A 22,604-nucleotide genomic window follows, 5' to 3' on the forward strand; every position below is an offset into this window, starting at 1 on the left:
AAAGCTGATGATCCCTAATCTTGTTAGAAGACACTCTAGTACCTGGACGAAATGTTGTTATTTTTTTTAATTTAATGTATAATTACATTTCTTTTAATGTGGGATTTCAAATTCTGCTTAAAATAACCATATCATTGTTATTGGGTCTCTTTAACTACGATAACTGAATGTTTTTGGTTCAACACATGGGTATCATTAACCATTCTTAGTTATACCATAAGCTGCTTCCAGAATCGGCTTTTGGGGGTTGTGCCATTTGTTATAAACCATGTAAGGGTACAGTAACAACTGACGGTCCTTGAAGTGTAACCACAGGTGTGCAATTGTCATGGAGCACCACACTATGGGAGAGGTGCAGAATTTTATGAACATTATCATGAGATAAACTAGGATGGAGTTAAAATAAATCTGTGAACCTAAGCCTAATGTGCTGATGGTACATGCAGAGGTAAGATGGCCAGATCAAGAAATAAATGTAGTTCTGTACACTCCCTCTTATATTTTAATTAATTGGCTAGGTTGGCTTTTTCTTAATAATGGATATTGTTTTCCAATTAAAATTCTTCAGTGCCATTGGTGTCTATTGCTCCACATCCCTCTTCTTAGGCTTAAAGTACTATTGGAGTTTGCAAATGTGCATGTTTATGGAAAGATCTGATGTATCTTTTTGCAGCAAGATCATGCCTACACTTCTTGGTGGTCATTTTCCCATTTCTTATCCTCTGGTTGAACCTTTTTCGGTTTTTATTTACGAGTAAAGTATATTGTGCTTTCAGTACACACTTATTTTTTTTCATTTTTTTTTATATATAGAGAATTTACCTTCCAAGTATTTTTTTTTCTGTAGTTTGACATTTTACTTGCTTTCTCTTCCTTCTATTAAAAATAGAAATGTGTAGATTGGCCACTGGTGGGAGCTCTGTATTGTGTTGCATTTACTCTCCCTGCTTAAAAACTGATAAGATATCAGCCACGTAGAGGGAGACCATATTTTCAGTGTGAATTAGCAAATAATGTATGTCTGCTTACATTATAGGTTCTAGTTAAAAACTAGAAATTAAGTTCCTAAAACATTAACACACACTGACGAAGACTGTTTACATCAAGCTCGTTTCTTTTACATACCTGAGAAGTATTGAAAAGACTATGCATATTCTTTAACAAAATTTAGACATAAAATACTTGATAACCCCTACGCAGAACCTTTTGACATGGTGTTCTTACAAAGCCAGTGAACTGAGTTGGCAGAGCTATTACAGCATATCACAAAAATTTCCTCCACGCTGACATCCCTTGCACTGAATTTGCTTTCTAAGAAAAATATGATGTGTATTTTTGGGTGTTAGAGCTTAGCAGAATTCTGGATTACAAGTCAAGAATAGGTATAAAAAAGGTTGCACTATTCCAAGCTGTCAGTCTTTAAGGGGGAAAATCCTGTCCATCTTTGTTTTGTCATCAATGCTTTCATATGAGCCTCATCAGTGTTTCCATGCACTATTGCCACTTGCTCATTATATGTAGAGACATAAGGGTACTTTTGTCAATGTGTTTATCCACTTGCCGTCCGCCCTTTGCAAAAAAACGGACGGACGGCACTGCAGCATTGGCAGGCACGCACGGGCAGAAAAGACCCGACCAATGCAAACACCTGTTACCGGGTGTTTCACATATAGACAATCGGCGGCTCCATAGCCCGCCGATCGTCTATATGTGCTCATTTTTTCGCCCCCCCCGCGCGGCCGCCGCCTGTTTTTTGCCCCCCGACCCCTCACCTTCAATCCCGGGATCCGCTGCCCCATCTGCAGGCCGGGACCGGCTCGGAGGGCTCAGCCCCCTGGTTGATCTCCCTCAGGGCTGTGAATGCAGAAGTGATGTGTATTACATCACTTCCGCATTCACCTGTCAGTCATCTGGCTGCTATAGCCAGAGAAAAGAAGCTTCTTTTTGGGTCCACAGGTGACATTAGGGGTCCTGTGTCCATAAAGAGGACCTGTCAGTGTGCCTTTGCTATTATATAGGGGGATTGTTATCCCACTATATAATAGCAATAACAATAAGTGCAAAAATAATATATATATAAATAAATAAAAAAAAGTAACATATAAAAAAGTAAAATAAAATAAAAGCCACATATAAAAAAAGTGAAAAAAACCCCCCAAAATGTTTAACTCCCCCACGTTTACGCACCTATAAACGTAAATAGGCGTCCGGTACACATGTTACATATCGCCACGAACGTCGGAATGAGAGCAATAGTTCTAGGGCCATCAATCACTGATAACACTAAACTGATGAGCGGTAACAGCTTTTAAAGCGTCGCCTATGGACAATTTTGTGTATTATCGTTTTTTGAGGTGTCGCGCGCGCGCGCACACAATTTTAAAGCTTGACATGTTTGGTGTCTTTTTACCCGACGTGACCCCGTCTTTTATATTTTACCGAAAAATTGGGTAACAATAAATGTTTTATCATTTAATATAGGGGAAACTGTTTTTTTTAAAAAAATTTCGGTAATTTTTCCTTAATATAGTAAAAAATAAAAACCCTAGTGGTGAATAAATACCACCAAAAGAAAGCTCTATCTGTCCTCAAAAAAGGGTATAAAATTAATTTCAGTACAGCGTTGCATGACGGAATAAATGTCAGTCAAAGTACCGCAGCGCTGAATACTGAAAAATGGCCTGGATGGGAAGGGGGTTTAACACCGCGGATGTCAACTGGTTAAAGTAAGAATCGGCTGTGTAGCGCCATATCATCTAATTATAAGACAACTAAAGCCAAATCTTTTTTTTTTCTTTTATTCCTTTTTTTGGTCAAAGGAGTATATTTACTAATGTACTTCTGTGACCCAAAATCATCATCGAACAGTATTCTATTTGCTGAACAGCGCAGAGCCACGCTGCAGCTGGTAGAAGATCCCAACAATATGTCGGGATCCACCCTGCTGCCTTATTCCACCCCTTCACTTTCTGTCCCTCCAATGAACGCTTGAGGAACAGAGACAGGAATCCCCTGCGGGAAGCGGTGACTGACAGTCACCGCTTCCTGCAGGGAGAAGACCGCGAGCTAAGCGATCAGCAGTTCATGATCGCCCAGTTCTCAATCTATAGAGCCGGCATGTGACAGCTGCAGTGTCGCACACCGGTTATAAGAATTGGGAATAGTACATTTTACTCCTTTAAATTTTAGTATAAACTGAAAAATAATAGTTGGTGAATGAAAGGGAGCTTGTGAATGCTTGCTGTGGTGAAATACTGTTTCCAAATTCGTTTTTGCCCATTGCAACCCAAGTTGCCATTTTATTTTATCAGTTCAGTATGGAGCAGTGGAAGGAAGTGGGCAAGAAAACACTTTTCTTTACTTATATCCACAAAGTGCATTTGGGGGTATTAAGTAAGACTGCAGTGCTGGGAAAAAAATGAAGTGCAGTAGATTATAACAACCAATCATTTATTTATTTTTTGTCATCGGGTCTGGTTACTATGGGTCACTGCATTTGTTGTACCTGTGTTGCCCTCTTTGCTGCTTTGAGTAAACGCTAATGGTGGATGTCTTGATTAATTTGGAAGAATGCACACACTTTTTTTTCTTTCTTACTTACAATAAATAGTTGCCATTTTGATAGGAAAGCTGACATATTTCCAATTCTATATTAAACCACTAGCTGCACTCAATAAATGAGGCATCAGTCTGACCCATAACCACAGACAAGTTCATAGTTGCTAATAACATATTCTCCCAGTATTCTTCCCTTTCTTGTCAGTAAGTTTAAATGGAGACCCTGTGACATTCTGCGCACTGCATCTGACTACAAAGCGAGGAGAAGGAGGCACATAGCATGACAGCTGAGCCTTCTAAGACCCTTTCTGACGTCCCTTAACATTCCCTTTCCATAGTGTTCCGATTCGCCGCCGAGCGCAAGTGTCAAAGATGACACCTATTTTATAATCACGGCAAAGCTAATCTTTTCTCAAAAGATGTTGCTGACAGTTCTGAGGTTCTTAGTCAATTTCCATTTCAGCTTATGTAGAAAATGTGAAATCATTTTTTTTCTGTAATTGAGTGAAAATTAAAGGGTAGAGTCTATTCAGCTTCAAACAATGCCTGGCTAAAAAACATGAAAGGCTGGGTAACCAGACGAGGCTATATAGTCTGGGAACCTAAGCGTGTCAGAAAAGATAAGACTTCAGTTGAATGCTGTGCTTTCAGAAGATATACCAATTACACTGACTCTGCTCCTACATTATAATATAGTTGAGTGAGAGCTTTTGGATAATCAGTGCATGTTCTTGTACGCTCCTGTAGGTCCAGGAGCCGATGGGCAGGGAGACATTGGGCCGTCTGCAGAGCCCTCTTCGGCTGCCCTTGGATCTGTTATTTAAATATCATCAAGGGAACAGAGCACCAGTGGCCTACAAAAATGTGTTGCAACATTATTTTACTTTTTTTTTTTTTTATTAATTGGCAGAAATAATAATTCCCCCAGTCATAGGTTGCAATTGCTTTGCTGAGCCCTAATAAAAAGGAAGCAGAGCCTACACATGCAGTAATTGGCTAACCCCATTAAGATATACTCTTACAAACTTTGCTTAAAACCATGTTTTAAGGGTCAGTTCACACCAAACCATTTTGTTAATTGAACGCTACCTAGCATGCGTTACCACATGGCAGTTGCGTTGCTATTCGCAGTACAGTAATAGTTTGCTGTGGGATGGAAAAAAGTAGTGTGGGCTCTTAATCAAGAACTTTCAACTGTAAGATTTACGCTGTACTGAGTAGGTAAGGGTAAAAAGAAACCTGCTAGCTTTGTTGTCTTCAAAGTTAGGAAAATTGTCCCTGGAAAAGGGGCGTCCCCATTGAAAGATTTTCCCTCCCCTCTTGTTAATGGGACAGCTCTGAAATTCTAAATTTACGCTAAATTTTCTTTCTCAGTAACAGTAGTCATCAGTAGAAATAAAAGGGTGAATCTTCCCAATGGAGACAGAGACTTCGGTAAGAACGTCTTCCCTACTCTGTACAAAACAAAACAAAAAAGATTTTTGCCTACAAATACACTTTAAGGTGCAGCCTTACTTCTCCGGGATAGATGTATGTGCGGGTAGTCACTTGTATTTTCTTCATGTCAGAGTAAAAATATCAGTCTACTTCGAGGTTATATGGGCATCAAGCTCTAGGTTGATGAGGAACACTCTTCTTAGGGCTGCTGGAGATAGATAAAAGTATCCATTAAAGTATATTTTGTGGTAAATAAAAACATGTACGGTACTTCTCTGTAAGACATGCACAATTTTCACCTGATCAGTCAGATGGGAGGTTTGAAAACGATTTGTGATATGTGAAATTACTTTCTCTGTTGTTAGAGAGGTGGTTTAGGAAACTGCTGGCTGTGAGCGATGGTTTCAATCCCATGCTTTATCGTTTGGCATACTTTATGAAGCCCTAAATTAGTTAAACAGAATAACAAATTAGTAGGTGGTGTAGTATATTTATGTGTATGCACATGCGTGTTTAACCACTTGGGCCGTGCCGGCCCTCCAGCTGTTGTGCAACTCAAGTCCTACGATGCATTGCAAGACTGACAGTTACAGGCATGTTGGGATTTGAAGTTCAAGCACAACTGGAGGGCTAGAGTTGCCGACCCATGCTTTAAAGCAATATCCTTTAGCCCTCATTCACACGAGAAAAGGCCGGCCTGTACAGCTCCGTGCTGCGTGTACGGCCGTATCGGGCAGCTCCCGGGAAGGACAGGTGCTGCGTGTGATTAGTACGCAGCCTCTGTCCTTCTCTATGGGAGTAAGCAGCCATACGCTTCCCTACGCTCACCCCAAGTGCAGGTCCGTGCGGGTGTCCCGGCTTGGACGCAGGCAGGATCCATCCTGTCAGCGTACGAGCACGGACACCGGCACGGACGTGCAGGGCGAGTGAGCGTAGGGCGGCGTACGGCCACATACTCCCATAGAGAAGGTCAGAGGCTGCATAATAATCACACGCAGCACCTGTCCTTCCCGGGGGCTGCCCGATACGGCCGTGCACAGATCTGTACGGGCCTGCCTTTTCTCGTGTGAATGAGGCCTAAATGTAAATGAATTTAATTTCACCTTGAGTGGAAAAAAAATCAGTACTTTAAAAGAACAGTAAAAATTCCACTATTATCTGTGGACTTAGCAGTTTAGCTCCCTTAGTATGCTGTTGTAGGTAAGTGACAGGTTTGCTTTAACATTGCGATAGCTGCTGTTTAACTCCTTAGGTGTTCTGTTTAGCTGAGCCCCCCTGCTACCTTTTTTGTGACATTCAGTGATGCTTAATAGGATCGTTGATCCTGGTGGAAGCTGGCTTCATATGTGTTGGTTCTGCATCTTGTGTCTATTGGCAGTAGAGTTATCCACCAAATTGCTTGTTTGATTTCAGGTTTGTTGTCTGTGTGTGTTTTTTGTCCTGAGGTTAGAGACTGCATAATGACCTGACCTGAGACTCACCGCAGTTAAAGGCTGATGATCCTCGAGCATTACACTGTGACTGTTATCATACTGACTTTCAGGATCTGTCAAGATACTCATTGCCTCATCTCGCATCCATTTCTTAGGCTGTGTTTCATTGTTACCATAATAACATTAAATTAAAATTCTGGGATTTTTCCCCCCTCCCGTGTTGTGGTATAAAACAAAGATCTTCTATTTAGTTGTATTCCTATATGTGCTGACTTGTCTCAGTTCTCAGATAATGAGATCTTCTGGGAATGTAGCAGGGTCTACAGACAGGGATATTAACATTGTAAATGCTTTGGTGTGTGTGTCTTCAGGCCAGCCTTGGTATTTTTAATAGTCCCGTCATGTTCTTTATGGAGCGTGTTACACATGTATCCATTTGTACATTTAATATTATAAAAAGACGTTGTAAGCAATGATTACAGCTAGACTGACCGATTAACCTAGCAGCAGCAGTATAATCACATAACAATATAATCTCATAAACAATTCTTTCTGTAATTAAAAAAGATGGGTCCTGTACTATTTCTACAGTGTAGAATTGGCCACAATGGTAAATGGGCGACACTGAATATTCAGAGGTGTGGAATAATGATGTGGTAGACAGGCTGCACTTTGAATATAGAGCAAGTGCCACGTACCATAGGCTCTCTGCTATATTTGCGCTTTCCACTAAAGTTTCCTATAAAAAAATTTTTACAAATTTGAATTGAAACAGTTAGCATTAGTGTTCTATAGACCCTTGAAATGTTGTCAATATGTGCAATCCATGGGTGTATGCAGCTTTCTTCATTGTACCCTATGGTGACCAGTAGGCATACACCGATACTTTTGAGATACCAGTGCCGATACTTGACATTTTCATGAGAACTACCAGGGTTGCAGCTGGGACCTGGCCCTGGCACACCACCACTGTCCTGAAATCATTAGTCTGTATTGTTTTGGAAAAACTGTCGCATGACAATAAACAAAAATGTATCAGTACTTGTACTTGCAAAAATTGTATTGGTGCATCACTTATATATATTTATAAAAACAAAATCATACATTAATACAGAGATGTACAAATCCCAGGAGCTCCGTGTGCTCCTTACAAATGACGGATGCCAAGGCTGGATGTTTGTGCTGGAACTGAACTAGCAAAAGGGAATATCATACAAATGTGGTTCTCACCCCATCAGTTCTTATAACTGATAGAATCTATGATATTCCAAGCCATCTCTTACTGGTCAGCTTTTCTGGCCACACATGGACAAACCATTTCCATAACTGTATAATCTACCTATCTACCTATGTTTTTTTTACAAACAACACCGCACCAGATACTCCTGAACAGTAGAGAACAGGGAATGTTAAGACTGGTTGTAAGTGATTTTTAAAGTGCTTAAAAGCAGAACTCCAGCCAAAAATGGTAAGATAAAATGGATTAGCCCATTAACACATAAAATAACAAAACCAGCTTTCGCTGTGATATTCACCTTCAACCCAATGAATTCCCCCACAGTACATTTCTCTGCTGTTATATGTGTGTCTGATGACCAGCATCAACCTGAAACTGTCCTGAACCTGCCCCAGCCTGTGACTGGACAGTGAAAGGAGAATCAGGTCATCTGTCCCTCTGCTTTCTTCTTTTATCAGCATGTTTCTTGTCTGCATATTGGCTGTTCTTACTGCTTCTTCCTTTCACACTCCAGCACATGGATTACAATATTCTGATACCAGGTCAAATTCAGGTCTTTACACTGTTTACATAAAAAAATAGAAATAATTATGTATTTATTACAGAACTGCATTCATTTGTTATAGCTGCCTGGAGTTTAGGTAACCCCACAGTTGGAGTCTGTGGTCATATGCACATGTGTATGCAGTCAATTTTTTGTAAGGGAGCCACAAATCATTTGCACTAGCTTTAATCATCTGCACACTCTCTTGGTAGGGTTTTTATTGCCTATTTGGATATTTAGTTTTTGATGAAACAGACATCATAAGGGTAATGTCTACTTCGAATGATAGTACCATATCCTCAAACACGGCAGTATCTTTCGTCTTCTTTATTTCAGCACGAATCAGGTAATCACATATTTTCCATCTTCTCCAAGCTGAATTCACAAAAGATAGCTGTGCATGTCCCCAGCCTCTTGTTGGCTGAGCTCAGAAAGGCACTGTTGATCCTGAAAAGCTCCTGACACCATGTACCCTTCCAAAACTTAGCATAAACCGTATGCATTAGACATTGTGTTTTTTTCCATAGTTGTATCACTTGGGAAGAAACTACATTTGCTGTTGTCACTCAGTGCAAACTTTGCTTTTTTTTTTCTTGGCTCAAGACGCATTTGTGCTTGGCGCAATCATTTGCTCCTGACCCCAGTCAATGGAAGAATTTAAAAAGGCTGTTAAGAGAAATGCTTAGATTGACCCAGCTCATCATTTGGGCCGCTTAGGGCACAATCGCTCCTTATTATCAGAGTTATTCAACCAGACATTGCTATCATCCTGTGTGCCTTAATGGTCCTTAAGCTAAATGTGCTTTGTAATTTGCACTATTGTACTGTAGAACAATAATGGCTAGGACTGTACAGAGCATCTAATCAGGAGAAAGTAAATAGCAGAGTAGAGATAAGTGCATAGTTTTCTTGCTGATTGGATCAGGTGTTAAACACAATGATGATTCAGGTCCTCAAACATCTTGGTCTTCACAGTATACTGGTATCATTTACAAGACAAGGTATTGGCTGTTACAATGTATCCTGAATGTACCTCTACATGAGCTTTTTTTTTTTTTTCATTTCATTCTCCCAGTTTTCGTTCTTGCTTTCCCATTTTACTTTTTTCCTACACTCTCATTTTCTTCTGTTCTTTCACTTTTGCTAGCCAATCTTATTCTGAAGGGAGCCCTAACAAACTATCAGCTTTAAAACTACTCTCAGAGCTCTAATTTAATTTTTTTGCTCTTGGTTGCCACTGGCAACCGCTCTTGGCACTACATTATAGATCTAACCCTCAATGTACATTGTAAGGAAATGGTTAAGAGTTTGCTACTGCATTTCATATGAGCCTGGCACTCCCCCTGGGATGCTCTGCTCTGTATATTACTAATGAGCATATCTATGCATGCCATCTTCTAAGGAAAATGGATGGATGCAAGCTGAAGACAGATCCCTGTGAGGCCTGTCAATGGTGAGCAGGCTGCGCTGCCACCGAGCTTCCTTGTGGGAGAACTCAAAAGCCAAATGCAGCTGTATAGACAGGAGTGTACGAGAGAGTTAGGGCTGGAACAGAGGGGGTGTCACTTATCTCATGAAGAAAATTTACCTCCAAAGGAAACACAAAGACTAGAAATCAGATGAAATAAAAATCCCTAGCTGTTACTTTTTCTTTTGGTTTAGATCTTTTTGTATCTCTCAAGAACATTTTTTTTCTTTTCTGTGTTTTTTTCCCCCCTAAATATTCTGTGATTTATATTGTATTGCTATAATGTTCACCCCTTGTCTGTGTTTTATAAGGATTTCTCTCTGCTGGTATGCTGGTCATTGACCTTCATAACACATCCTATCCATTTTTATTATTCACCTATCTGCTCATCGTATGGGCAGGCCTGGTATTGTGAATTGTAAATGTATCCTAATAACATGTGTTTTTCACAAGTCCTTATATTGCTTTGTCCTTCTGGCTCCTCCCACTGAGACATTAATAGCTGAACACTTTGCAGGGCATATACAGACAGCATGAAATTTGTGAATGCAGATTTCATTTGTCTTCTATTTATGATAATTGAATCAAAAGACATTATTAGTACTTAAGCAACATATGTAATTTATACTTACGGGATGGGATCTGTTGGTAATTGTTTAAATAAATTGTACCAACCCACCATTTTTATATATTTTTTTATTTTACCATGTAAAGTGATGCAGAAGGGAATTTAAACCTAAAGCAAACCCATACTAGACATAGAAACTGGTTTGTGCTGTAAGAGTGACTAAAAGCCACCAATACTTACCTATGTTGCACTCCCTCACATCCTTAATCTGATTGCAGAAAGAAATATAGTTATGGAGATAACTGGGTATGGAAGAACATGACACTTCCTGGGCCTAGACACTGTCACACGTTTGAATTTGTTCAGACTTGTTTTAGCTTTGACTTCCTGTACAGCTGATGTATACATCTGTCTCCGGTTTTCCATCATGCTGGGAAAGTTCTGTAACCAATTAAAGTAATACTGTAGTGAGGGAAATATGAAAGCTGGCACTGCTGATCTTCTGGAAAAGCTATTTGCTTTGCTGTCTCTGGCTTCCATTCTCTCTGTGTCACTGACTTGGGATAAACATGCAGACCAGAAAAGTTCAGATGAAGTCAGAAAGTATCAAGCATTTCGGTCAGCCTGATACTATCAAAGAAGGAGTTCAGCAGCTGTAGCCTACTTATCTATTCAGTAACGGTTTCCTTCAAGGATCATTTCCATAGACGTTGTTATTGGTCATGCTTTGTAAAACAAAATTGATGAAGTGATTAAAACTTTCCTCTATATGTATAGATTGTAAATATGTGATATTTATAGGGGAAGACATATTTGCTTATTAAATGTGAAGGCTCTACTCCCTCCTTTTTAGAACTGCATAATGATGGGACTTTATTACCTCTCTCTCTCTCTCTCTCTGTGGGTCAGGTGTAGCATGAAACAAAACAGACATGCAAGTGTGGCCTTGAGTATTGTTTGTTATTGTTGGGCTGTTGCTGACCTTCTAGACGGTGATAATAAGCACAGGTAGATTTTTCAGCTTGTTGGCAAGTATTTCTTTAAGCAAGTTACAATTCTTCACTTTCTATGTGGAAGAATAAAAATGCAAAGTACTGCACAGCATCACTTGCCCAGGATCGCAGGGGGCCTTGACAATCCAGCAACTCACTTAAGGATCCCCATCTGTGTTTGGAGAAATCTGTTCATCTTTGGCGACCGTAAAACTACTAATAGATGCAAGGTGGCAGTCACCTAAAAAGGAGGTCTTATGTTTGTCATGCACACGCCCACTGGGTTAACACTCTTGGTGGGAGTTTGGGCACAGCAGTACATTTCCCCCAAACATTATTATTTATCCTGAGTACTGCTGTTCTCCTTTCTACTCAACATTTTATTGACATGAGCAAAAATGCCCAAGCATGCTGAATGTTCATGTTTATGGATCCCCTCCATAGTACAGGTGCAGTAGATTGTGCTTGCTTTGGCTGGGCTTATTTTAAAAGTCAGTAAGCAGGGGATGTGGATAACAGATGACTTTATATAAAATATGAGAAATAAGTAATAATGTAAAAGGCTTCTCCAAGTATAGTTTTCCTTAAATCGTTTAGGAGGACATTGTGAGGTTTTATTTTAGCTTGGTGTGGACAGATCAGGAGACACAGAGAGTGTTTTCTAAAGGTATATCTACTGTGTCTGTAATGGCTAAGCCCGTGTCTCATCTATAGAGCAATTGATTCAGGCGACTTTAATGTGTAAAGTCAAAGGTCAGCAGAACTACCATTATGTCTCGGTCTCACCGTGTCAAGCGACAGGTTGTGGAAACATTGAACAATGGTTAAGAAATTGATTTGTTTGGTGGCCTCATTGTGAATGTAAGCTCAGTGCTGCTGAGTTAAATCAGTTTGCCGTGTGTCAGCTGGATGCAAGGTTCTAGCGGTCTTACACCTTCTTTCTTTTTCTTAAAAAAAAAAAAAACCCTCTAACTTCAGATGCTGAAATAAAACCCAAAGATGGCTAGTGCAACCTTTACAATCAGTTCAGCTAGGGGAGTACACAGAAAATCATTTGGTATTCCACCGGAAAAAAAAGTGAAAAGTAGACCCAGGTCTCACTGGAATGTTTCTGAATGCAGAAAATTGGGGTAGAGATAAAGCAGAGAGTCAGTTTAAAAATACAGTACTACTTTCCCTGGCTGAAATAAGAAGTGTGCAGATCAATACCAACTGTGTTTTTGCGCTGTGCGGTTGACAGACATTGAGCAAGAGTGATGAGTTCCACAGGGGCTGGAGCTTCTTTCCCAAGTGCTTAATGAGACTCAGTCTATGATATAGCAGGACATGACATTGATATGAAGAGTGTCAGTCTGGTGACTCAGTTCACCTGCCCATCCATTTTCATTAACAAAAAACAATATGTAGTAGCTATGAGAAATATTTATCAGCAGCGTCAGTGCAACATAAACGCATTCACTCCTTTTAGTCTTTTCTTTTAATTTGAATGCTTATCTGCATTAGGCGTAGGTGGTCAAATACAGTTATAGATGTCTTTGAAGGTTCTTATTTATCCAGGTCAGGGTATAGCTATTACTAATTACATTCAGCTTTAATAGCAATTGTAATGTTAAAGATTTTTTGTCATATATACAAATAGCCTCCTCAGTTTAAAGTATCAAAACATACCCTACTTACCCATGTGACTACAAATGCTTGGAAGGGGTTATTCTAATTGACAAAAATGTAAAACACTTGGCAGGATTCCCCCATTATACTGGTGTCCCCTTTCCCATATGCCAGACTAGCAAATCCAATTGGCAAAATACCTTTCTTTTATTTATAACTTCCTCCACTTGGCCATATAAATTTCTGTACGTTGTGCAACACTCATTAGAGAATGAGAGAGGTGCAAGAGCTGCCGTTGTTAGGCCCCTTCTGAAAATGCTAGTTGCCTGACTGATATCCTGCAGCACTGGCTTCAGTAGCTTCTGAATCCGTGCTCTGTAATAAGAAATGTAGCTTAGGAAGGTCAGAGAAAAGATGCATACAGCCAGTCAAATATAATTTTCAAAGCTCTGGTCACCAATGATAGCCTCCGTGTTTCGTTCATGAAAGGATTTCTTTAAGGTCCTGGGATTGACATATTTGCAAAATGAGCAAAGCCATCTTTTGGAACTAATGATCTTGGTTCCCAGGTGTATGCAATCTACTTAGGGACCTAGCTGCACAGGGTTGATACCTTATAAGCTTCATAATTGTTCCTGTTCTACCTGGATGTAGGAATCAGTTTGTTACCTTGAGACATGAAATCATAACTCTTACCAAGAGTTTGCAGTTAAAAACAAAATAAGTAAATGCTACTGATTCCTTGCCCCCCACTCTCCACCCACAGAATCCTTACATATGTATTATCTGTTTAAGGCATACTGGCTACGAGAGCACGCTGGCATATGTGGAACACTCTGGGGTCAGGGTGCAGGTTGAAGCGTCTGCATAGCGCTTCTTATTCATTATTAATTGTGTGTTCCCTACCTGGGCCTATGAAATATGCCAGAATGGCTGTTAGATATCCTTGTACATATTTTACTTATGCTAAGATAACAGAGAAAGTTTAATCTGCAGTAAATTATCAGATGTCAGGCCAAATTATAGTCTTGGGGATATCGACCTTGCTTGTCCTCCATTACAATATTTTGCTCATTTCTGTGCAATCAAGCCATCACACAGAGTTAATTGCCACCAACAACTTAATTGTCCTTTATTTCATTTGATTTCTACCTTCACATTCACAGAAATTAGAAGGGCCTCGAGCAATTACCAGCATAGGTGCTCTGGTTGCAAAACAAGTAGAAAAGATTTAGACTGAAATCAAACCTGTTTAAAGGAGTTCTAAAGTCGCAGCAAATACCATTCTGTTATAACTTCATAATTGTAATAGGAATATATACTAGAGTTGTTTTTGATAATGTAAGCACAGCTTACATTATCATATCCCTTCCCTTTACATATCCCACAGCTTACAGAAAAATATCCCTTTTATGTAGTGAGTACTGCCTTCCGTCTGCCAATCATTTTCAAAAACTTCTTGGATTCCCAGTGTGCTTTGCGCTCCCTTTGCCCTGCTGCTTGATGTGATGCAATCTCTGGCTTCTTAAAAAGGAACTCCGGGCACAGTTATTCTTAACCCTTGCAGTGGGGCTACCCCCTCTTTGCAAGGATTAAGTGCTCTTTTTTGTCCAGGGTCACAAATAAGAAATATTTACTCACCCAGACCGGTCCCTTCGGACTGTCTCCTCCACTTCAGCGATGGAATGTCCCTCAGCATCCTCACATACAATTCGATGTATAGGACATGATGACTCACAAGGCCTTAGACTGCCAGAGCATAGAGGGGGAGAGGGGCTCCAGGGACTGGTCTAACAGCCACCCGGCTCAGAGTTTCAGTTGTGTATAACGTTATTTTTGTCCTTTAACAAAAACGAGCACTTAACCCTTGCAGTACAGGGCAGTCCCCCACTGCAAGGAATAAGAATAATAGTGCCTGTATTTTTTCTTTAAGACTACATATGCCATTGCATTGCTTCAAGCAATCGGTGATTACGCTACAGTTCAGATGTTGAGTTGTTCAGATGTTGAGTTGTAGTTAAGACTACAGGCTTACAATGGTGACACAAGGAAGTGCATATTCACAGTGCTGAGTGTCAGTGCATTGAGAAAGTACATCCTTTGGGCATTCTCGATCAATATGGTCATTAGGAGTGGGATTGAACCTATTACAATTAAATATAGAAATAAATTTTTTTTCGGGTTTTTTTTTCTACCATAGATACTCTTTAAGCAGAGTATGGTTGGCTACACATGTGGACAGATACTGGACACATACGTATATAGAACGTATATAGTCCAATACTCTTACATGGTCGTATGCAGGTTGTTTTAGACAGTACTGTGAGATGATGCATGGTCACATATCTCAGAAACCAGGCTTTCTTGATGAGATCATCTGGTCCCCACTGCTATCTGAGAACCTGCCAACCCACGTTCCCCTGTGACAACTAGGGCTCAATTGTGAGATAGACTACTTGCTTTCCCAGGGCTGCATTCTCTGTATATTTCTGTGTATTCTATAATGCTGGTGTCTCCATAGTGCTTTTGTCACTTCCTACCCTTGTGAACCTACCAGACCAGAAATAGGAGCATTTCACAATGGGGTCATAGACAAATTAAACTCTCCCCCACACCAAGCAAAACTGAGATTTAAAGGTTTTCTCACAAAAGTTTTTATTGTCTTCACATTAACATTACAACTAAATAGGAAGTAAGTATATGCAGTTGTGCTGATGCAGCATCCAAGAGTGTACACCACGGGTAAAGATCATTGAGTTGTACACATTTAAAGTAATCGGATGGTGTTATGAAGTTAAGTGGAGTTGACTTAAATCATCTAAGAAAAACCAATCCATTAGAGCCGTTGAAGTTACGGATTGCGGTCCAGTAGTACAATCAACTTTGATCCGATTCTGAGGGGCTGAATCTAGAAGTAAAGAACTATACGGAGGGGAATAGGGTGGGGTAGGGGGTAGGGTGTTACATAGAAGGGTGTGGGTGGTATTGAGAGCCGCTGTCAAGCTCCGGGAGTCAGGGAGCGGGGCAGAATTAAAAAGCAGGTTCAAACTCTTGTAGGTCAGGTGGGCCCTTACCAGGTGGGATGTCAAGGTTTTCATTCCTCTTTGTGTTGGAAGCATCTTTGACACGCATAGAGTAAGTGATTGGTGTTCATAATTTGTCTTTCACATCCTATTCTTGTATTTTTGACTGCTTATCATTATGAAACCAGATGCAGTGAGACAACAATAGGAATACAGAGGCTAGCTAATAAATTAGGCTTTTCCTTTTATACCATTCATAACCAATTTAACACTATGGGACTTTTTATGTCTTAATCAGTTTTTGTTTTTCTTCATTAATCAACTAATGGATGTTTCTTCTATAGCTTGCTGTCCTAATGAAATTCGTAGGTAATTTGGCAGGCTACAATGATCTCATCAGTAACGCAGCAAGTTTAGCTCATTTAACAGATTAAATTGAGATTTTATTTGGTTTTGTTGTGCTTGAAATTCAGCACATTTGGATAAAGGGAGACGTTAACTAGTTTAGGACTGGAAACAAGTGCCCGAACACCAGCTCAGATTCAAATTCCTTCCAGTGGGTGGGCCTTTGTTGTCACATTATTTTAATTGGCCTTAATCGACCAATAAAGACACAGTAACAGGATTCTAATAAAAACAAAGCAAGTCACTGTCAAGGATACATATATATATATATAAATAAAGGAGGATAACTAGGGCAGTTTGTCACGAAGCAAAATAGATTGAGGTGCAAACTTGGATACAACAAACTGCCATTCTCTGACTACTGTGCCAAATACTACTTCTGGGGCAGCTATGCTGAATTTGTTCAGCTTCACCGCAAATGATGCTCCTCCTCTGGGACTAGGGCCACTGATTCAGAAAATGGCAGCTTGGTTTTAAATTCAGAAGTTTAACTTCGTAACCAGCATTATGTATTAAGAGGGTCTTGCTTTGTGTATCATTAGTGCCTATCTTATTTTTAAATAAATAAGTGCAAAGTTCTACAACACATAGATTTCTTGATAATATATCACAGGATACAGGGAGTTAATTCTGGAACCTACTGGTTATGCAGCTACCTTCAGATGTATGGGCACTGGCAAATCAAAGCTATTAGGGCAGCCCTCCATAACCCCTCCCACTTCAGTTTCAGCCTTCTCTCTGCTCTGAAGCACATACTTTACTGCACTTCAGGGCTCTTCTCAAAAGTTTTCCTGAGCTGCTTACAGCCAGTCCAGCACATCTTTCTGGATCCATTTTCTCCTCGGCTGAGCTTAGGCAGGCTGTAACCAGACCCTGCTGGAAGGAAGATGCATGGGTTTCCTGTGAAGTGCTATCAGGAGATTGGATCCTACATGTACAAATAATGGAAAGTCACTTGCACTCCAACTTGGTTATTAGTCAATGTTTAGTGACCTCTGTAGTGCCACATCATAATAGCGATGTTTCGGAACCGCATGGTCCCTTTTTGTTTGCCTGAAGAAGGGACCATGCGGTTTCGAAACGTCACTATTATGATGTGACTTTCCATTATTTGTGCATTGATCTGCAGAGGCATCTGCGGTCACTATGGCACTCACCCGATACTAGAGGGTACAATCCGGTCAGGATTGTGATGGGACCCATTGAACTGGATCCTACGTGTGACACTTAGCTTGACACTTAGTGGCCATGGTCCATCTTGGTCGAGCCCTGTCCCTGAAGACCATCTTTGGGAAGGGGGGATGCCCATCAGGAGATTGAGGATCGAATGGGGCTTGTCCTTTTTAACGGTTAAATGGCCACCGCTCCCCTCTGGATGATGTATCTAAGTTATAAGGTAATCTAGGGCTTCATCCCCGCAAGGAGCTTAGTGCATCTGCTCTAGCCCCTGAAGATGGATCAATACCATTGGTAACGTAGGGGCCGCTTCTTCACAGCCTCCCTCTGGAGTTCTATACTTTGCGCCCACGATTTTCTTTTTTCTGGTGCACTGTCTGAGCTGTCTACGCACTGCTGCTGCACTTATATACAATACAACACACAGAGGAAAAACACTACACTTTTTTTGAGGAGGCTGGGCAAATTAAGCAAAGCGACTTAGCTTCTTTTTTTAACTGATAATTGTCAGCAGGAGCAGCATTTAACTGATCATGGTGTTATCACTTACACACCAGCCATAAATCAGGAAATTCTTTTTTGGTTTAGAACATCTTACACTATACCTGAGAATAGGAAGGTTTTAGGGCTGCAGATAACACTGATTTGTCTCTGGTATGTATAATATAAGTAGAATAGAGTAAAGCAAGCTGTGCTCCAGATTTCGAAGGTTGCTTTCAACAATCTGTCCACCATTTCTGACCTTACAGGAAGCAATATTGAGTGTACAAAGGCTCTAGTGATTGGAATATCCTCTGCAAGTGGGAGTAATACCTCTGTGTAGAAGAGGGAACAGTCAGAAGTACCACGCTTGTGCCGCTGTCTGTGTCAAATGGGTATAGGGGACAGTTCATTGCACTGTAGCAAGTTATACAAGGACAAGCAGCTATTTCCATCTTTCCTTCTTTGACTAATGGCTTTTTCCTTGCAACTTAAAAAATTGTGGTAATTTTTTGCACTCTACATTGATTGACAGCAATATGGTATAAACCAAAATTGGCTTTTAAGAACCCAGGGGACTTTTGCTTCCATTGCAATCAATAGGAAAATCTGTAAAAAGCAACAGCTGTAATTTTCTTTGGGGACAGTGGTACCCTGGATTGTGGGATTTGTTCAGTTCGATGCTCAGTTGCAATTTTGTTTTATGTAGCCTGGAATTTATTTTATACACTCTAGCCATATTGAGGCAAACTATGTGAAGCCTGTTTTCTCTTACATAGTATTTTACTAACAATTTAAACTGTTTGAACTTTTATCCGGCCCCATAATAATCTCTGCTATTTTTTCAGAGAGCAGAAAGCTGTTAAAACTGTTGTAAAAATGTAGCCGAGTAGGACATCTATAAACGGGTTGTGCTGATTGCATTGTGGCAGTGAATATCCCTGCAGAAAACAGCGGAGACACAGGAGCAGAAATTGTAATCAAGTTACTGTGCTCTGTTAGCAACAGAGAATGGCCTCCACAAAGGCACTTGTTGTCGCCTTTTCATTCAGCAGACCAGTGTTAGAATTGCGCTTGTTCTTGACAGGTTTGGCAAACATCGAAAAGATGACAAGATTTATCACAGGGGATCGTGGAAAATGAAAGAAGCCCACCCTTCGGAAGATGACAGGATGCGAATGAGGCAAGAACAGGAGAGGTAGACTTCAACTGCGCCTTAATTAGCATCTTTTCCTAACCTTGCAGCATGCGTGTCTTATGCCACATTGAAAGCTACTGACATAACCTTTCTAAAGAAACACAGTACAAGAGTTTAAAATATCACCTTGTTTGTCTTGAAGGCTTGTTTTCCATTCCGTTTATATATTTATCTGTTTCTGGTTTTATCAAATTGGATACATTGAATCCCTCACTCACCCGCCCCTTTTTTTTTTATTCTCTTTGAAGTTGGGAGGGGGGTTTTGCATGTGTCCAAACTCTCCCTGCCTTCATTGTATGCTGCAATACTGCTCATGCACAGTAGATGGACACAGAGGACTTTTTTGCTTCATATTTGCATGTTATGCATGTGTGTATCATGTGCGTTAGTGTTTCATTCCCTGTACAGTATTCATTTTATAAAACTGTTTTATTTTAACCTAATGATCTGGTATGATTATGACTGATGCATTATATATTGCCTTCTGTCTTTGGATAATCATTAAGCTAGTACTTTTTTAAATCAAGCTACTACTTCTGTTCTCTAAGTAGCACTTTTATGTTCTTGACCGTTTCACCAAAACATGCTGCACATAGCAGTATTGCCTTTGTCTGACGGATCTCTTGTATAGAGTTAAGTGAGATTTATTTTTTTATCAGCAGTCTCCTCTCTGAGAAGTAATCCATGGTATACATTCACTTTTTTATTTAGGGGGGGCTTGAATTGCTAGTTTCATTTGTGGTTTAAAGGAAAATGAACACACCAGGACAAATAATTCAGTGTTAAGTTGTTTACTATTTTACTTTATTGTGTAGTGTCCCCATATTCTGAAATGCTTTGCCCATCTGTGTGCGCTACTTAGAGGATTTCATTACTCAGTTTGTTAGATCCATAGGAAAGGTATCATATCAATGTTTCACTGCAACAGTGTTTGTTGCGATGTTCTCATCAAATATCAGGAGGCATGATGCTTTTTGTACATTAGCACTTAATTTTATTAAAACTAATATGCAGACATATAAAAACATCAGTTAATGTAATTGTGTATTCATTAATAAAAATAACCTAAGTTTTAAATACAGTTAGTGTGTCTGGATTTGTGTTTATCAGCCTTCTGTAAGCACATCAGCACAGCAGAGTTTGCAACAGGGAGGACCAGCACTAAGATCTAATTAGGCCATGCTGCATTGCATGTTTTTTGACATATAACATGCTGACGATCTGAGAATCGAGCGGGGAGCTCCTAAGTGTACTTCTTTCTTTCATTGTCCAATCAGAAAACGCAGTGTGCACTTAGAGGATATGGAAGTTTTACTACCTCTGCAGTGTAGGACTGGAGCCGGACTATGCTGTCTGGACCACAGGATTCGTAGCACAGAATAGTGCTACGAATCTTTGGTTGGAAAATAAGCTTGCATACTATATTTGTGTTTCAATTGTATGATCTTAGCAGCTTACCTGGAAATCCATTCTACTGCTGCCCTTCCCTTTTGCAAGTTTTGCTTTACAGGTGATTACAGGAAGCTTTTCTGTGTCAGAATAGACTCCAGTCACTGCACGTATATCTCTGCATAGGGGCCTTGTGCTTTAATGTCCCTACCCCAGTCACACAGACACACACAGATCTGTTTGTGTGAAAATTATTTAAGAACTCTGGTTTAAAGGGACTTTTCTGTACTTTCTGATAACGGGCCAGTTTAAATCTCTAAATGTACCTTATTAACAAGTATCTCTCGGTGTCTCTGCCCGTGATTGAGTGCTGTTAGATGCTCAAATGGACTGAGCAAGCAAAGTAACTATTTTTTTTTCTTCTATACGTGTTCAGCTTAGGTGTGTGGGGACACCATAAACAATGCCATTTTGTTTGTTTTTTTGGTTTATTATCTGTAGTTGGTTTAGATGTAAATAGCATTTGGTGGAGGTTTTCTTTAATTATGTGAAAAGCTGGCACCCCAGAGGAAGCATATGCACAGTTTGTAGAAACCGTGTCCCAGGTGAGAACACAAGAGCGCTAAATACTAACCCGTTGAAGCTGAACACGGTCTAACAGCCACATACAATAAGCATTTTTTTGTGCTAACAGAATCCGGCGACGTGCGGCTAAAGTGCATTGAATTCTGGAAGTGTTAATAAACCCACCTCTGTTCCTGTTTAATCAGCCGGGCAAGCCTTGTGCTGCATCCGGTGTGTTTAGATGCCAAAGAAAAGTTGTATTTAATTTGATTTTAATTGTAAAGAAAAGAGCCGTTTTGTCTCCTGCATGTAGACACCTCAGTCTTATTACTTCATCTACCGCATGAGAAGAAAAGGCTATTGTCCATGGATAACTCGCCTCCTGCAATAACCAAGTTCATTTAGGATCATCCATTTAATACATATTTCCATTCTTTCTTTAATGATGTAATACTTCTGGGAAATCGCTTGGCAATAATGAATTTACAGTGTGCAGAAAGCATCAAACAAAAGTCCTGTGGGGGCCAAAGAACAAGCAAATGGTCCATTAAAAATAAAAATCAATTAATCCCACAATTTTTATACAGAAAATATCCAACCTCATCTTTCTAATAATAATATGCTTACAATGGTGTTCTGCTTAAACGCCCATAGTATTTGCCCATATTGATTGCAGAGGAGACAAACATATTAATGATAGTGCTTTGTAGAATTGATTGAATAATAGAGGTTTTTTTTCATATGTATGTATTTATTATTTAAGGTCAGTTAGACTGTGTAGTACATACTCTGTGCTCCTCAGCACTCTCAAGGAAACTTCTAGTTCTGCTTCACAAGCCATTTTGTAATTTAATGTTATTAAAAAAATTACCTTTCCATTTCAGGCTGAAGTCAGGCATAATTTTCTCTAGCCATCAAAAAAAAAAGGAAAATGCATTTTGTTATTGCAGCTGTTCTTACCACTTTGCTCTTCTATTTTCACTGCTGTTCGTTTTGCTTCAACCTGTCGTTAAGCTGAACTGCAGGCAAACTGCTAAATATATGAAATGAATACATGGGAGCTGCCAAATAATTTGTATTAGTCTATACATCCCTGAGATTTACACAGTTCTGCCAGATAGCACAACCAGGCAGATGTCACTACTTCAGGAATGCTACCCCTACGTCACTACAGGACACAATAGTGATGTAGGGGGTTGCAGATCAAACCACTGAGGGCAACAGGGTATGAGGTAATTGGCCCTCCTTGATGATCAGACTCTGAAGATTATTGGTGGTTTCTCTATGGTGCAGCTTAGGTGGGCAGCACAGGTGGCAGGAGTGGTATTTATGAAATATCTTCTTTGCGGATTAAGTTTTTTGTACTTTTTGTCCATTGTATTGATAGAGTGGCTTTAAAGTGCAAAAAAACAAAAATGTAATGTATTTCAACTGACCATTCCTTAGATGTGGTGGCAGCATTAGTTTTCTTTTTTTCCCCCAAGGTTTTCTAACTTTATTTTTATCTAATGATTCTGCTAGTAA

General features: G+C 39.9%; 1 protein-coding gene across 6 annotated transcripts in view; it reads left to right on the top strand.

Annotated features, from left to right (window-relative positions):
- PARD3 (par-3 family cell polarity regulator) overlaps window positions 1-22,604 on the top strand; it is a 535,067-nt gene that overhangs the window by 361,899 nt on the left and 150,564 nt on the right. For 4 of the 6 annotated variants that reach the window (XM_018552326.1, XM_018552321.1, XM_018552323.1 and 1 more), the window contains one exon: window positions 19,017-19,127. The exons of the other annotated variants lie outside the window; for them this stretch is intronic. In XM_018552326.1, the coding sequence (XP_018407828.1) occupies window positions 19,017-19,127 (111 nt within the window). The remainder of the gene's footprint in view (window positions 1-19,016; window positions 19,128-22,604) is intronic. 6 annotated transcript variants of the gene reach the window in all.

The sequence above is a fragment of the Nanorana parkeri genome, unplaced genomic scaffold (genome assembly GCF_000935625.1).
Source record: "Nanorana parkeri isolate BGI_ZX_2015 unplaced genomic scaffold, ASM93562v1 scaffold84, whole genome shotgun sequence".
Taxonomy (NCBI): Eukaryota; Metazoa; Chordata; class Amphibia; order Anura; family Dicroglossidae; genus Nanorana; species Nanorana parkeri.